Source organism: Gracilinanus agilis, chromosome 3, assembly GCF_016433145.1.
Source record: "Gracilinanus agilis isolate LMUSP501 chromosome 3, AgileGrace, whole genome shotgun sequence".
NCBI classification, from domain to species: domain Eukaryota; kingdom Metazoa; phylum Chordata; class Mammalia; order Didelphimorphia; family Didelphidae; genus Gracilinanus; species Gracilinanus agilis.
Genome location: NC_058132.1, coordinates 639,115,771 through 639,133,799, shown reverse-complemented (window position 1 = coordinate 639,133,799; position 18,029 = coordinate 639,115,771). Strand labels below are relative to the sequence as shown.

Below are 18,029 nucleotides of genomic sequence, written 5' to 3'. Positions count from 1 at the left end.
AGAATATATAGACAGGATGGCTCATTTACTAGTGGCTGCATGTCAGTGTTGATGTCTTAAATGCCCTATCTATTAGTCCATCAAAAACACAAACACTGGCATGTATCCACTATTACACATGTTTTAAAAATGACAACATTTTAATTGCCCTACTCAGGAGGCTGTCTGATGACTAATATTAAACTCTGATATTGGCTCTGATAGGTCAAGGGATGCCATTTTTAATAATGACTTGTTTCCACTTCCTGCCAAGTTAAGGACAATTAGAATACATATGTATGGAATGAACTGATGTTGGTCAAAGAGGAAGGGTCATTTAAGTTCAAAAAATTTAGAAACTGCTCTCTATCCCTTTGGAATTTTAAGTCTTATTTTGAAAAGAGGTGAGGACTCTGTTCTCCAAACGAAGGTGATTTCTTCTCTCTGCCTCACCATGCAAAATATCAGAATGCATCAATGGACATATTAACAGGCTCTTACTTGGGGTTAAACACCAGTCATTTTAGTGCAAAATGTTGCATTTATTTAAAAAAAAGTCTTAGGATGGAGATTAAATGGGGAAAATTATGTTGGGGCTTGAAGCTTATTCAGTTAGAGTTTTCTTTCTTTTCTTTTTGTTCCTTAAGAACTTTTAGAACCAATATTTAGGAAATCTGATTGCGCTACTACCAACTTCCCACATGGTCCACGAGGGATGGAATCCTACAATGATTTGGCTTCCTCAGTCTCCAATGGACATAATCATACTGATTTGTCTCAGGCCTTTCATGTGAGTTTTGACAAATAAATTACTCGAAATAACTTCTGCAAAATATAAAGTGCTTACAAATGCTATGCGATTGTAACAATTATTCTAAAAAGAGTCTTCTTATCATTTGCTCTTCGAGCGAGGCCAGAAAAAAAAGAAATCCCCAAACACTTAAGAATGGCATTTTTAATGCCATGGGTTCGGAAGGGCAGAGGGAAGGAAAAGCCAACAGAACTAACTAGGCATGAGAGTCACATTCCAGTCGTTTCGTCAATGTGGTGATGTTATTTGAATAACAAGAATATATTCGTATAACAGTTTCACTAACATGGATGATGATTTTTGAAACAAAAAAGCTGAGTTTTAGAGATAGATGTTCTGAAAAGAAACACGAACTATTAATTCAGGGATGACAATGGTCTTAATGTTTTGGCAAAGTCTTCTCCAGCCCAGAGTAAACTGAGAACACACGGGCCAGAATGGAATATTTTCACAGTGTACAAAGCAGTCCACATGAATGTTACCACGGCAAAAGTAAGCAGATGTGAGTCGGAGGTTGTTTGCATTTGTCAAAATGTGCAATGAGTCACTCACCACAGAAAATACAAATCACCTAGAGAATGCATTTCAAAACAAAATCACCACCTACTGTGGAATTAGTGGCATTCATGGGAAAATGCCGCTCTACGCAGTTTGCTCAGTATAGACATCTATTCACAGTATGTTTGACTATTATACATGTAAAATCATATGGCAAAAGGAAAAAAAAAAGAATGAATACAGACCAGGGAAAAGATCCCCATATGTTTTTTAAATGCCCTGCAATTTTCACATTCAAAATTTGTGCATCTAATTCTAAAAAAATATTATATGGAATACTCTTAAGTTACACAAACTGATAATCATTTACCGTAATTTTTACTCTAATAGGAGCAAATTACCACATACTTGAACAAAGTTAAAATAGTTATTTCTTTATAATAAATCTGATGTATAATTTACTTGTGCTTTTGTTGCACCAATTTATAAATACAGTATAGGCAATACACAACCAGGACTGACACTAACGATAATAATTAAATTCAAAAGAGCAAATACTTACCATACAAAAGAAAAAGCCAAGTATTATCTTATGAGAGGGATAGCTTTGGGGGCTTTTGGGCCAGATTCCAGGGAAACTGAGCCAAGCCTGAGGACTACCAAATCTCAGAACAGCTTCGAAGAACTTGCCTAGAATGGGAATGGGGACTTTTGTTAAGCTGGCAAAAAGGCTCTGAAGAGAAGAACCTGGACAGTCATGGTGCCAGCTTGGGCATGAAATGAAAGTGATCCACTGTGGTAAATCCAGGTCTTTAGAGATGACACTTTGTCCATTTCTAAAGCCACCCCCCCCCCCCCCCCCCACACTCCTGGCAAGGGGATTCCCACTGAAAGCAATTTGTGAACATGGCTACCGCTGATGAGGCTGAAGAACCTCAGCCTGCAGCTTTGCGATAACTCCTAGGAAGTTTAAATATAAGCAAGGAACTGTTTCAGCACCTTCTGACCACAAGGGAAGCGAGAGAAAGAAATCCTGTCATTGAATCACAACAAAAAAAAGAGAGTTTATAAAGTGCTTATGAAATTACAAATATTTAAAATGAATAGGTCTCAAAGAAACGTCTTTTTCACTGTTAAAGGAGCTGAGAGGTGAGCACTTAATGAGTAAGTCAACCTTTATCCCCAAATCTTTCCACTGAGCAGTTTGGTCCAGCGCAGTTCCTCCCCAAATGCTTTGCCACTATTAAATGATAATGGAAGATCCAGCATTCTTCATTCTTTTGAAAATGCAAAGATTCAGAAAAGCACCAATTTCGAATGCTTCCCCACGAAACTCTTCTTGGAAGTTTGCCCAGATGAAGCAAACTTGGAAACTGACTTTAAAGCTGAACACAACAAAGCAAAAACAAAACCTCTTGCTGCTTTCTGGTAGAGTTTTCTCTTGAAATGTAGCAAAAAAAAAAAAATTTAAAAATGGAGGCAAACTTAAAAGAAACCATGGAAAAAAATGGAAAATTTCTAGGGATAACTAGTGCATTGGATTTGATTTGCTATTCTTCAGTGCAAACATCAAACCAGGTGCCATTTCTTCAGCTACATTTTAGAAGTGTGAAGGATGCCCGTATGGAGTTACTCCTTGTTGTGGCTGGTTACCTAAAGAGAAAAAAATTATCATGTAAAATTGTAGTTACTCATGTACATGCAAATGAATGGTGCGGGGAAATAAAAATCAAGAAAAATAAATGCAGGGAAGAATTTTAAAAATATGAATACATTCAAGAAAGTAAAAAAAAATTAGAAAGTATGTGAAAACAAATGGACCGTCAATTTTTTCACAGTCTTTTCTTTACCATAATAAAGTGTATTTTTAAAATAAGCACCAGAGAGGCAGCTAGGTGGCAGAGTGGATAGAGTGCTAGGTCTGCCTTTGGGTGGACCTGAGTTCAGATCTGGCCTCAGATACTTCCTAGTGGTGTGGCCCTGGGCAAGCTGCTTAACCCCTTTTGCCTAGCCATGACCCTCTGTTCTAGAGTAGTTACTAAGAAAGTAGGGGTTAAAAAAAAAAAGCTAAGTAACAGAATTCTAAAACATCTACAGCAAAATTTACCCAGGGTAATTATACATATTTTCTGTAAAAGTCGACACTTAAAAAAAACCCATCTTAGTAGTATTCTATAATCCCCATATAGGGGAAATATTGTAACACACCCCCACCTTTCTTTTCTTTCCCCTTCTCTTCTCTTTTTTATTTTCTTTTCCCGTCCCTTCTCTTTTTTCCTTTCCTTTCCTTTCCTTTCCTTTCCTTTCCTTTCCTTTCCTTTCCTTTCCTTTCCCTTCCCTTCCCTTTCTTTTCCTTTCTTCTTTTCTCTTTTTACTGGGTTGAGAAACTGTGGCAACCAGTCTTTAACAAGAGGAAAAACATTCTCCAGCCTGACTTTAAACAGTGTCAGAGAGGGTATGATTGTAATAAAAGCAACATTTCCTCTCATGGAAAAAAAAAAAAAAAGACATCAACTCAGGATTTACTTTGTAAATGAAAGTAACTATAGATATTCCTTCACTGATTTCAAGATGTGAGCAGAGTCTTTTGCAAAACATCCCAGGTCCAAACCAAAGTAGGTAATGATACTATGTCCCCTCCTCCCTGTGTGTGTTTTTTTTAACCCTTTATCTTCCATCTTAGAATCAATACTGTTTATTGGTTCCAAGGCAGAAGAGTGGGAAGGGAGAGCAATGGGGGTTAAGTGACTTGCCCAGCTAGGATGTATCTGAAACCAGCTTTGAATGCAGGATCTTTTACTCTCAATCCAAAGAGCCGTCTAGCTGCTCTCCTTCCACCATGTGGTTTTAACCAAAAGACTCTAGGAAGCATATATCCATCCAGGTAGTAAATGGAATACTCACTAGAAAGCTGCTTCTGGAGTTGTCGGACTAAAGCTGCTGTCTGCTGTTGTTGCTGTGTTTGTTGTAAGCCTTGCCTGGGGAACTGTAATCACAAAAGGAGATGAGGATGAATGTCAGTTGGCGTGACTCCCATTGGGGACCACCAGGGAAAACAAGAAACACACACATATACGCCACACGTACACACCACACACCCACACACACACTTCTTATCCAGACTGTTTTTGACCAAAGTAAAATTCTTCACTTCAAATTAAAATGGAAACACACAAGTGTTACATTCTGGGAACTGCATGAATAATGTATCGGTCTGGGCATTAAGAGTGAAGATATGCCTTGGTGGAAGGTATGTTGTCATTTCTTTTCTGTCTAGTGTACTTGCCACGTTGGCACTTTGGGATAACTATGCCCCTTGTCTAATTTCATGCCCTTTTAAGGACAGAAATTGTTCTGGAGACTAGGTTGTACTTGAGAACAGGAGATCCTGATTTTCTGCAAGTTGTCTTAGACCATTCTGCAATGGATTAGCTTTGTTTCTATAGCAATCATCTAAATTAAATCTCAAACTATTCATGTGCCTTGGCAGCATTTGGGGTTCATGAACTTTTAAAAATATTTGGATAATTGAACTTCCATTTAATTGATATCCTTTGTAATCCTATGGATTTTATCTTCTTAAATTTAAAAATATTATTCTCAGAAGGGGACCATAAGTGTCACCCAACTGCCAAGGGGGTCCATGAGACATAAAGAGTAAATCAGCCCTGGTGTAGATGGTTTCCTGATTTAAACAGGCTGTCTTCACATTTGTTTCTAAGTCAACTGTTTAGAAGTTGGACTTCCCTTTCCCAAAGAAAGCGTTAAAGCTGTTAGCCAGCAAATGCTTACTTAAATCATTAATGGAGCTGAACTAAAGGTGCTAATCTGACAAGATGAGAGCAGGGAGGTCTTGGGATTTTTGCCGGAAGCAGATGAAGAGAAGAATTCTTTTCAGTTTTCGGGGGTTCAGGGCTGGCTCTAGACAAAACTAGGAAATAGGTAAGGTTTGTCTTTCGCTTTTTCCTATCTTTCTCTCTGACCTCTCTCCCTGGTTCCAAATTCACATCTCTACTTGCTTAAAGAAGGTCTCTATTCAGATATTTTTTTTTTAGTGCCTCAAACTCAACGTATCCCAAACTCCTTATTGTCTGTCATGCTCTTTACTGTGTTCCTGACTGTCTATTGGTCCCCAGAGTTAAAGTTGGAAGGGTCTTCCAAGTTTAACTAGTCTAACCCTTCATGTAACTAGATGAGGAAACAAGCCCAGGGAGGTTGTTACTTGCTGAAGGACCAAGGAGCAGTTAACATCAGAGGCAGAATCTGAACTCAGCTCTTCTGCCTCCAGAGCCACGGTGCTTTCCCCCCCTGTATCACTGCCTTCTTTTCACTGTTTCTGCCTGTGATACCACCTCTCCTTTGATCTCCCATATTTAAAACTGTAGTGTTGCTTTTGACTTTTGCCCTATCTTCCCTTGCATCATGGACTCTCAGTTGGGGCCCTGAGATGCCATCTGATCCAACTGATAACTGAACAAGAGAATGTTGGGTTTTTTTTTTTGTTTGTTTCAAATCAAGGACATGTTGTGCTTATGGACTTATGATGATCAAAAATGATTGAAGAAAATACTGTGCCAGTCTTGGCAAATAAAAGAGGTTCAAATATGTTGCCATGGTGATGATTAATACAACCTGCTATGAATCCATAGAACATAAGAGGGTTGAGTTCAAATCCAGACTCTGACACTTACTAGCTGTGTGGCCCTGGGCCTCTATCTCTCTGAGCCTCAGTGTTCTCATCTGTAAAAAAAAGGCACAATAATACTTTCACTACCTACCTCACTGGATTGTTGGGAGGAAAAGTGTTTTGTAAATTTTAAGGCATCCTACAAATGTGCTATTATTTTCCTTTTTAAAAAAAAGTGAGAGAAAAAATATAGTATGTAATTACTGATTTTTCTACATAGACATTTTACATAATGAAGCAATTTTTAATTCATATCAGCACAATGACGATAGAAACTGTGGCATACAGACAAGTTATTTGAGGTTTTTATTATAAGAAGTCAGTCACCAGAAGTTAAAACAAAAAGGAATACAGTTAAGTCTTGATTAGTAGGAATCAGTATTACACATGTTAATAAAATGACAGAAATAACAAATAAAATAACAAAATAACAGAATTAGTAGTACACGTGTATTTGAATTTACACTACTTGAAGTTAGAGTTATGTAAAATAGGGCAACTGGTTCCAACCCAATGGAAAAAGGCAGTGTGAATTCAAATAATGCAACCACTCCAGGGAATTTATTACTCATACTAATCAGGACCTCCCTGTAATGTATTGTCCCTCTTGCGACTCCAAGGCCTAAATTAATCTCTCCAATCAGGTAATTACTCAGTGAAATTCTGAGTTGCCCAATCTGGCCCAGGTCTTTATGTAAAGCAATAATGAGAAGCTAGTAGTCAGGATCAATCAATAAGCAATTATAATAACTGCCTATATGTCAGGAACTGGGGATATAATTTTAAAAAGTGAGATAGTCCTTGCCTTCAAGGAACTTGCATTCTCCTAGGAGGGATATAATAGGTGCACGGATAAAGAAATATGAGCTATATACAAAATAATTATATGATGACTGGGAGGGCATAAACAACTGGAGGAGTTGTGAAAGCCCTCTTGAAGGGAGTGGAATTTGAACTGATCCCTGAAGGGAGTGAGGGGTCCCAAGAGCTCTAAGGAGGGAGAGAATTCAGGCATGGGGGGTCAGCCTGCATGGAGGTGAGAATGTGGAAGAGTGAATTTTGTGAGTGAGGAATAATAACTTGGCCAGCTTGGCTGTGGCAAGTAATGAGAAATTTGCCTGGAAAGACAGGCTAAAAGCAGCTTGGGAAGGGCTTCAAACAATGAACATTAGCAATGGTATTTTTTTCTAGAAGCAACAGAGACCACTGAAGCTTCTTGAGCTGAAGTGATGTGGTCATGCCTACATTTTAGAATAACAATCTGGGAAGTGTGAGAAGGATGGATTTAGCAGCTGTGTGAAGTAAGTGAGGGTAGACAAACTAGATAAATAGCTCGAACAAGCAATCAGGGTAGTTGTGGAGTGAGTAAAAAGAAACAGATGAATTTGAAAGATGGTGGAATCTCAAGGCTTTGCAATATCATTGAACACAGGGAGTAGGGAAGACCGAAGGGTTGAGGATTACTCCCAGGTTGTAATCCCAGGTACCTGGGAGAATGGCAATATTCCTGATAAAATAAAAATAAAACAGGGAAGTTAGTATAGAAGCAAGGATATATTTAGTGGAAAAATGAGTTTAATAAAAAGGGGAAAGGATGGCTAAGTAGCACAGTGGATAGAGCACCAGGCATGGAGTTACGAGGACCTGGGCTAAAAATATATCCTCAGACACTTTCTAGCTGTGTGTGGGCAAGTCACTTAACTCTGATTGCCTAGCCTTTGATGCTCTTCTGCCACTCTTAGAATTGGTACTAAGACAGAAGGTAAGGGTTAAAAAAAAGCATTGAGTTGTTTTGTGCGTGCTGAGTTTGAGATGAATATGGAGGTGGAGATAATGGTACTGGAGTTCATGAGAGAGCTGAGAGCTTGATATATAAAAATGGGAATCAATTGCATAAAAGTGATTCCCTGGGAGCTAATGAAATCACCGAGAGATTATAAAGAGAGGAGAAAACCCTTGGGTACTTTCGCCCAGTGGATAGGGCTTGGGCCATGAATCCAAGGGAGATGGAGAAGGCTAACAATACTGGCCTTATTATAATTCCCTGCTTCTTTTCCTACTATGAGTCCTTCTGTACTTTTGTTGAAAATATAATAGGCTTCCAAGTTCTTTTCAGCTCCAATGAAGGGGCTAGAGAATTCAGTGGTTACCCAGGGAAATACCAATCCTCGGTAATCATCTGCTGACTATCCTTTCCTAAGGCAGTACCATGGAAAGGGCAAAGGGTTGGTCTTAAGAGTGAGAAAGACCTGAAATCATTTCAAGGCCTTACACAAATCGCTAAGACTAAATTACAGGTGTAATGTCAACCTGCATTTGTGATAGGACTAGCCACTTGGGGAATTCCTTTCTAATGTTCCTTCTACTCGACTCTACCCCCTCCCCCCCAAAAAGATTAAAAAAAAAACTTGAGCATTTGACACTAATTTGACAGTTAATCATATAGTGAATCCAGTCTATTACACGATGATGAATTCTGTCACTATGAGGGTATTTTCTAAAACAAGGACAAATTGCACAGGCACAAGGATTCAATTATTTTCTCCAACACTCCCTACGTATGTCTGTTCTAAAGTTATTACTAGTTAATTCCTATACCAGAGGATGCAGATCATAGTTGAAGGAATGTCAGGTTGGCAGACCACAGGCTCCCTCTGTGGACTTTGATTTCCTTTTGAAAAGGATGGGGTTGGGCTAGAGGAATATGAAGGTTATCTTTGGTCTCTAAACATCTGCAAGTCTACGAAATACTTGGAGAGAAGACACCATATTTGTTGTACTTCTTTTAAATTGACCTTTAAGGAAAACTTCTCGAAAAACTGAATCTAGGTGGCTATCCCAATATTTGTCATGAAGCTACCAGGCTAGTCTACTAACATAATAGGTAGCAATTTAAGTAAGAAGACAACAGGGAAAGATAGTGCCTCTATAAGCTGGTACTTCCAGAGATATGAGAATCAAATACATCTGTCTGCTTGGCACACCCCTTCTTCCCCATCCCACCCTTCCAATGAAAAGCAGAGAAACTCTTTTCCTCCCAGTCTATATCCTGATTGCTATCTGGGCCTGGGCCAGGGCCAGTGTGGGAATTTGCTGGACTAGACATATTTATTACCAGGGATTTGATTTTTTTCCCTTTCCAATGAGGGTCAGGGTAGTAGAGAGAAAAAAAATGTTTTTAGTTGGAAAAAATGAAATAAAAAATGTAAAGATGTAAGGCAGGCACAAAGGGACGTCTGCACTGGTCTAAGAACTTAATCTTTTTCCAAGCAGTCCAACCAGAATGACAACTGACAAGCATTCAGAGACAATGGATTGGTGGTCTGGAAAATGTTGATATGATGATCTAGAAGGAATGGCTCTTCTTATCAGGGAAAAAAAAGTTTTATCAAATGTCATAGCAGGTGTATCATTTCTTTCCTTTGCTCTGGAAAAACCTAATGATCTGATTCTATTAGCCTATCCCTCTCTGGCCCTCAAAGCCTGTCAGAAACAAATAATTTAAGTGGAATGGAAAGCAAAGCTTTGCATCTAGAGATCCGACATATTAGGATCTCTAGAACTCATTCCTTTCGTTTCTAAAAGGAGGGCTACAGTGCCTATCCTTTTCTCACTCCCTTAGAAATCCTGAAAAGTTTGACTGTTGAAGAATGTCTGTAAGGCACTTGGAGCCAAGCTTTAGACTTTTGATAAGTGGATTCGTTTGTATCAGAATTAAGGTTAATGCATCACTCATTCCAAAAGCCAAACACAAGTATCTGAGCAGATTACGTCGATTCCTAGCTATGTAGTTAAGCCTGGGATTCTAATGACTAGTTTTTTGAAAAATCCCAGATTTTAAAACTCTCTTTTACCATGTTTTCCCAGGCTACTAGCTAAGGTGACTTTGGTTTTAAGATGAAAAGAAAGAACACAGCAGGAAGGGCATAAACACGATTTTTTAAAATTCTGGCTGGGGTTCTAAGGAAAGTCCATTCTCTTTTTACAGATGGAGTCAGCAGCTAACTCGGTAACTGTAAAGCTTTAAATAGATTTTCAAGTCCAGAGGGTGACTGGAGCCAAGGACAACAGATGCCAAAATCTTATTTAAGAGCAAAGAGAATTCTATTTTAAACTCCAGATGTTGGGTTTTGTAAAAAGAGCATCCAAATGACTTAGGTTAGTAAATGACAAAGGAAGGTATTGATGGATAGTCATCATAAGCTCTAATAGGTAAACTTGAGTTTTCTTGGCATTTAGGAAAAAGGCATTAAGTTCACACCCACTAGCAAAAGCAGGGGCTTTCTTTTAAGTTCATTTGAAAACCTTTAGACAATGACAGCTTGTCTGTCTGTCTGTCTACCTGGGGCAGACTTGTGCTAGGAAAATAGTGCATTTGTGCAAGCTGACAGATGTCCCTGGTGGTTCCGGTGACAATTTGCAGAGCCAGCACCTCAACAAGAGCTGAGATCTCAGAAGTAAGAACTTAAAATGAACGGTGTTTTAAAGGCTACAAAGTATTTTAGATTTCGTATCTCACTTGAGCAGATATAATCTCTAGTTTAGAGAACAAAAGGGATAATATTTGAAAAGTGATTCATTAGCACAGTGCTTAGCATGTAGTAGGCTTTTTTTTAAACTCTTGTTTTTGACTTAGAATCAATATTGTGTATTGGTTCCAAGGCAGAAGAGTGAGCGAGGGCTAAGCAATGGGAGTTAAGTGACTTGCCCAGAGTCACACAGCTAGGAAGTGTCCGAAGCCAGATTTGAACCCAGGACCTGCCATCTCTAAGCCTGGCTCTCAATCCAATGAGTCATTTCACTGCATGTAGTAGGTTTTAAATAAATGTTCATTTCCTTCCTTCCTTTTCCTGAGGAGAAGGAACTAAAGGACAAAGAAATGAAATGACTTGACTAGAGGAGGGTTATGAACTTAGGTTTTCCTTGATTTCAAGTTCTCCTCTCATAAACAATTGGACAGAGCCAATTTTAACCTTCCATATCTTTCAAGGGGCTATCTCATTCACTTCCTCAAGGAAGTCTACCTTGACTACTAGGATTTTAAAATATGAGTTTTATGGGTTTAAAATATGGGTCAGGATGGGTTCTTAGAGATCCTCAATATCTCACTGATTTTGAACCTTTTTTATGTCATGGATGCCTTGGGTAGTCTGGTGAAATTTATAGACCCTTTCTCAAAAATCATGCTTTTAAATGCATATAATAAAAAACATAGGATTATAAAGGAAGCCAATTTTACTGAAATGAACCTGTCTATCCTATTCATCCACCCATTACTGCCTATCATTTATCTATTTAAATATCTATCAAACCTAATATCTAATCTAATCTATCAACTATCTATCCAACATCATTTCGCATCTATCTATACATCTATTTGTGTCTATCATTATTTACCCATCATCATTATCTATCCATACACTCATTCATCACCATTATTTTCCTTCCTTCCTTCCTTCCTTCCTATCATTTATCTATCTGTAAATAAAAAGTTGAAGGACCACTGTCCAAGTTCCCCTTTTTACAGATGAAGAAACTGAGCCCCAGAAAAGTGGTCATTTATCCAAGCTAACACTGATAAACCTCAGAGCTGAGATTCCAAACCCAATCCTTTTGACTTAAATCTACTTCTCCATCCATTCCATTGCAATGGCTTACAATTCCTAACCTTGTAGGGCAGTAGTATTAAACTCATACAGAAACATTGGCAGCATACTGATATAGGAAATCACATAGTAACATTTTCTGTGTTCTTTTGTATTTTTATTTATTTTGTTAAATGTTTCCTAATAACATAAAACCCCCTACCTTTTATCTTAGAACCAATACTGTGTATTGATTCCAAGACAGAAGAGCAGTTAGGGCTAGGCAATGGGGGTTAAGTGACTTGCCCAGGGTCACACAGCTAGAGAGTGTCTGTGGCCAGATTTGAAACCAGGACCTCCTATGTCTAGGCCTGGCTCTCAATACACAGAGCCCCCTAGCTGTCCCCTGTTCCAATTACATTTTAATTTAGTTTTTGGCACTGGCATAGGCATGCTTGACATCTCTGTCTTAAAGCACTTACTATATGTGCCATTAATTTGGAACATACTCATATATTGCCTTGTCAGTATTGCATTGAACAATTCTTATTTACCTTAACATATACATATTTATTTATGTTTTATTCATATATATTCTTAAGTTTCAAATATACCCCTCTCTAAAAATTTAGAGTAAATATCAGACTTTGTCTGGTTTTCCTCCCTTTTGCTATCACAAAATCTAAGATGGAATCATCACTTCTTTCCCAAGGGTTCCAAATGTATTTGTATTTCAACTTATTCCTTGTTGATCTGAATCAAGTTGAGAATAAAAGCACCACCTTTTTATTGCTTTCTCTACTGTTTGAAAGGTTAAATCACCATTTAGGCAAGCAGGTGATTTATGAAAGATGAAGGGAGTGAGAAGGAATGGGGGAGAAAGGTAAGGGGATAAGAAGGAAAAGGAGGAGAGGAGAGAAAAGTAGTAGAGAGATAAAGAGTAGAAGAGAAACAGAGGATTAGTTAGGGAGGAAGAAGGGAGGAGGTAGGTGAATTTATAAAAAAGGATGGAGAAAAGAGAGAAAAAGAAAGAAGAGGAAGGGGGAAAGAGAAGAAGAAGAAGAGGGAAGAAGGGAGGAGGAAGGAAGTTGTAGAAGATATCTGGATAATGAACTTTTCAACTATTAATTATCCATTTCCTCCTTCTGTCTAGGAGGACTGTAGTATAGCCTTCCAACAATATTACTTTTAAAGTCCATGTATTTAATGATGGTTTTTAGGTCATATAAACACATAAAAGTCACCCACCCTAAATATATACATGTTCTTCAACAAATCTTCTTACCAAAGGTTGCTGCGTCTGCATTGCTTGGAGTCCCAGTGCCTGCTGACCCTGGGGCTGCTGCTGTTGCTGCTGCTGCTGTGTCTGTGTCTGTGACTGCTGCTGCTGCTGTTGAGGTGGCTGCTGCTGCTGTTGGGACTGTTGTTGCTGTTGCTGCTGCTGCTGCTGCAACTAAAGAAAATACTGATCAACATTGAAATACCATCCAAAATCACCAATCTGTCAGGTTTTTGGCTCAACTCAACAGAATTTATTTTCCTTCCTAGCTCCCGAAAAATCCTACATATCTTTCAAAGCTCAGCTCAAGGACCACTAACTCATGAAGTCTTCTCAGTTCATAAATTTCTTTCTTTTCTAAATTTAAGGCATTTCAGTGGGGAAAGGTTCCCCATTCCTTCTTGAGGCAAACCCAGTCCTCATTAGATAGGGTTGAATAACAGGAAGTTTTTCACTGAATCAAGCTGAAATCTCCCTGTGTAAACTCTACCCATAATTTTCCATTTCTTAGATATGGTCATTAAAATGTCTATATTGCTTTCAAGTTGACCTGGTGAGATGGGTAGTGCCATTATTATTATTATCTCCATTAGTAAAGATAAAGAAACAGCCTCAGAGTGGAGAAGTGATTAGCTTTTGGTCAAATGGCCAGAATGAGAACTGCAAACGAGAAACTCTCTTGATTTCAAATCCAGGGTTCACTCCATAAACCTCTTAACTTAAACCTCATATCATAAGCCTTTTATTTCAGTGTTCTCTCACTCTTCTGCTCTGCCCTGATGCCTTCTTTGTCTCCTGCCTACGAGGGACTGAGGCCCATGGATGAGATGTCTGAGCCTTGATACTGGGAGCAGGGGAAGGTGGAGAGGGCTGATGTTTCATTGTTTCCCCAATGGATTCATTTCCATGGTCAGTCTCAAGATAATCATTCTACTGATTCTATCCTATGCCTGCCTCCAAATACTTAACCTATGCAAAGATTTTGTAGTCATTTAGAAAAATGCCTAAAAGTGATCCAAGTTCCCAGAAAAGAGGTAGAAATAATATCCATTTTATTTTTTATTTCCTTAAGAAATAGAATAAATCTTAAAGAATTACATAAATGCTGATTATTATTATTACTATTAAAAAAGGCAATAGCACGGAAAGAAAGGATTATTCTTAACTAAAGTTGTAACTAGACTCTTTTGGGCTAACTCTGCCCTTGTAGAAATAGAAACATTTCTAGGACTTTGTTTCCTTATTTATATACACTAAAAGTAGCAGGATTATTCACTAACTGTTTCACTTATTGCCTGATCTCCCACCTGAAGGAGCCTCTGTTGTCTGATTTGCTGCTGTCTCTGCCTCATCTGGTCCTGAGGCAGTGGCACAGAATTGAGGTTTGGATGGGGCGTAGTGGTCAGTACAGCATCCAGTCCCCCGCCAACCAAAGGACTTTGTTGTAAAGGTTGATGAGTCAGTCTGGAAAGAGAAGACAAACTTAACATCTGTTCTTCAAATTAGCAACCGGAACACAAATAGCTGTTGAACCCTCAGGATTTATAATATACTGGAAAAAAAATTAGTGTTAAACAAAAGTCTGAATGTCCCATGATTCTACCAACAGATTTAAGTGAAAGTATAGCTATCAGATGGTTCTTGAACAAAGGGAAAGGGGAAAAAGTTTCTTAATCTTTTTTTGAGTCATGAATCCCTCTGAAGCCTTGAGAGTCCTATGAATCCTGCCTCCTTTTTTGAGAAAGACATTTTTAAGTGTATAAAATAAAATACATGATATAATAATATTGTATTTTATATTATTATGTTAAATATTATAGGATTGCAACATAAACCAATTATATTAAAGAACATTTATCAAAAAATAAAGAGAACCTGATGGATCTGAGGAATCTGATCTGTGTTCTCAAGATTAAGATCTCTTGCTCCCCCCCAAAAATAAGATTTTATAATTAATCTACTAAAAATACACTAATCAGTATAGCAAAAGTACCTTCTCAAACTAGGTGGCTCTTTGCACTTAGAGTAACTGCACTAAGCAGCTTCTAAAATGAAAGTTTAATGCTCAGGAAATAGATCCTTGAATTTTCTAAATTAATGATTTTTCTAACTTCCAACTAATAATTGTGTAAGAATGACTTATTTTTTAAAAAATCTTTGAAGTAATTATGTTCTATAGGTAAGAGTAAAAATCACTTTACAGAGTATTTAATGCTAATACAGGGGAGTTTTTAATACTATTCACTTCAAGTGGGATATTCTTCACAAGAAATGACTAATTTTAGATGCTGTCCAAGGGACTTAGGGAACCATGATCACACACTACCACAGCTTTAATGAAATGTATGGTCTGTTATTTCTAGCAAGCTATAGCAAAACAGGCCATGACTTCCCAAGTTAATAATAATTCTCTCCTTTTTATCAGCTAAGTTTGAAGCTTGCTTTTCATCAGAAGAAGAGAGAGATCATTATGGATTAAGCTAGCCACAGTATATACTTAAACCACCTCCATCACCACCCACAACCACACTACTTTGGGCTAGATAAGTTATCTTAATTTTTTTCTCATTTTATGCTTTATTATCAGTAATCAGAGGATCATTAAATAAAGGTCTTCAGTTACTTCTACTGAGGAATCTTATCCACTTATCATATGCACGTAAAGTTCCTCATTGAAGAAGAGCCTTTAAAGGCTAAATTTTGCCCTGCTCTGTAAAATGCTTCTTTGCAATCAATAAATAGTAGACAGTGGGATTTTGTATTCTCTCCAGATTTCAGTCAATTATGAAGTCACCTTAATTTTGAATGAAATTTTAGCAAATGTAAACTCCTGAAGGGCGGCTGGGTGGCTCAGTGGATTAAGAACCAGCTCTAAGAGATGGGAGGTCCTGGGTTCAAATCTGACCTCAGATACTTCCTACATACTTCCTAGCTGTGTGACCCTGGTCAAGTCACTTAACTCCCATTGTCTAGTCCTTACTGCTCTTCTGCCTTGGAACAAATTAATAGTATTGATTCAAAGATGGAGGGTATACTTTTTTTTTTAAAGGTAACTCTTTGAAGGCAGGAGCTGTCTCTCTTTACACCTCTAGTATAGCTGTCTCTCTTTACACCTCTAGTATATAGCACAGTGCCTAGTACACAGAAATTACTTAATAAATATTTATTGCCTTTTGCCTTAAAAGCTGTGAATCAAGACAATTTTCAATTGTTTTCAATTTTTTCAATTAAAATGTTTTTTAAATTTCAGTTGAATTTTCAATTCAATTTAAAGAATTTTTTTATTTATTGTTATTTTAAAAATTGAATTAAACAAAAAATTTTAAATTAAATTTATAATTTTAATTTAATTAAATTAAAAATTAAAACTTAATTTAAAATAAAAAAATTAAAAAATTCAATTGAATTTTTTTCAATTCAATTAAATCTTTTCAATTAATTTTATCAACTAAAAAAATAAACTAATTATTCTGAGGATCAGGAGAACTTCAATTTCCTTATCTATGAAATAACTGAACATCAATGTAAAAATATAATAATAGTAGTGCCTCAAAGTTAGAAAATATTTTTTCACAACAAATGAGATAAGTAGTTTATCATCATTCCCATTTTGCAGAATGAGGAAACCGAAGTCACTTTTCAGGGCACTCTCTCAAATCACTTTTGTGTTTTTCTGATTGCCCAGATATCCCCAGGAGAAAGCAAGTTCCTGGAGAACAGGGGCTTTTGTCTTTGTCTTCGCACAGGGACTTAAATGTCTGCTGATACCCCGAACGGTTGGTCACCAGCTGCAAAGGGTCAGAGCAGGAACTTAAACTTCCAGACAATCGTGCCCAAAGCCATTATGTAGGACTAAATGATTTCTCAGGTTCCAAGATCCTCTTCGACTCTGTATACGACAAGGATACGAAGCACCAAAAAGTGGGAAGAGCCTCACCTCTGGGATCCTGGCATGGGCTGAAGGTAGGCGGCGGCGGCGGCAGCCTGTTGCTGAATGTACCCACTGGGAGGCTGTTGTTGCATCTGCCGAAGCCTTTCCATGAGAGCCGGATTGGAATGTGTGGCTGGGTAGCTCCTCGGGTTGTAGCCGGGGGAGAGGACCACCCCGCCAGCCTGCTGCTGTGGCTGGAGAGGCATCTGAGTACTGTACATGGTATATCCGTGGGGCATAGCCTGCGGGGGAAAGAAGCTCCCACAGTGAAAGGTTAACTCTAAGGTCATCAGGACATCCTCAGGGAAAATACAAGAGGAAAAATGTAGGACCACAAATCTAGAGCTAGAAGGGACCTCCCCAGCCATGTGGTCCAATCCTCTCATTTTAATAAGAATAATTTAATTTAACAAGATAATTAATAAGATCATCATATTTATAAAATAATATAATTTATAAAATAAAAGATAATAAATTTAATAAGAGAATAAAATAATTAATTTAATTTAATAAGAATTGGGGCAGCTGGGTAGATATGAGTCCCAGGCTTGGAGTCAGGAAGATCTAAGTTCAAGATCCACCTCATAGACTTCGCTAGTTGTGTGACCCTGGGCAAGTCACTTAACCCTATTGGCCTCAGTTTCCTCATCTGTAAAATGAGCTGGAAAAGAACATGGCAAACCACTTCCAGGATCTCAGGGTTCATAAAGAGTCAGGAATGAATGAAAAAGGGTTAAACAACAAGAACATGTCCATAATGAACTTTAAGGTTTGCAAAGCACTTTACATATATTCTATCTAAACCTTACAACAACCTTGGGAGGTAAGGACCATTATTCTCTCCATTTTCCAGATGAGGAAACTGAGTCAGACAGAGGCTACAATGGAAATAAACTTCTGACTACTAGTCAGTGCTCTATCTACTCTATCCTAGCTGCCCCTACTTAACAGAAGACAAAATTGAGGCCCCAGTAAGCAACTTGCCCAAGAATACACAAGGGGTGTGAGAAGTGAAATCTGAACACAGGTCTTCAGATTCTGAATCCTTTTCTGTTGTACCTTTATGGAATATTGATTATATGCTGAGGCATTCAAGGCCCCGGAATCATCATCATCTGCTTTCAAACTCCCTTTCTTCTCCCCAGTCTAATCTCATTTGACTCTCTCTTCCTGTATTTTATGCTCCAGCCAAATCTTAACAGGGCAAGAGCTTTCTTTCCCAACTCTACTTTCTCTAGTTGAAATCTGACCATCTTCTA

At 38.0% G+C, this 18,029-nt stretch overlaps 1 protein-coding gene across 1 annotated transcript in view; it reads right to left on the bottom strand.

Annotated features, from left to right (window-relative positions):
• Positions 1–2,888: 2,888 nt before the first annotated feature.
• Positions 2,889–18,029, bottom strand: part of MED12L (mediator complex subunit 12L) — a 386,104-nt gene continuing 370,963 nt past the window's right edge. Inside the window, exons 42-46 of the mRNA XM_044669473.1 lie at positions 16,777–17,012; positions 14,147–14,303; positions 12,846–13,013; positions 4,193–4,274; positions 2,889–2,941 (exon numbers count right to left, since the gene is read on the bottom strand). Coding sequence (XP_044525408.1) covers positions 2,889–2,941; positions 4,193–4,274; positions 12,846–13,013; positions 14,147–14,303; positions 16,777–17,012 — 696 coding nt within the window. The remainder of the gene's footprint in view (positions 2,942–4,192; positions 4,275–12,845; positions 13,014–14,146; positions 14,304–16,776; positions 17,013–18,029) is intronic.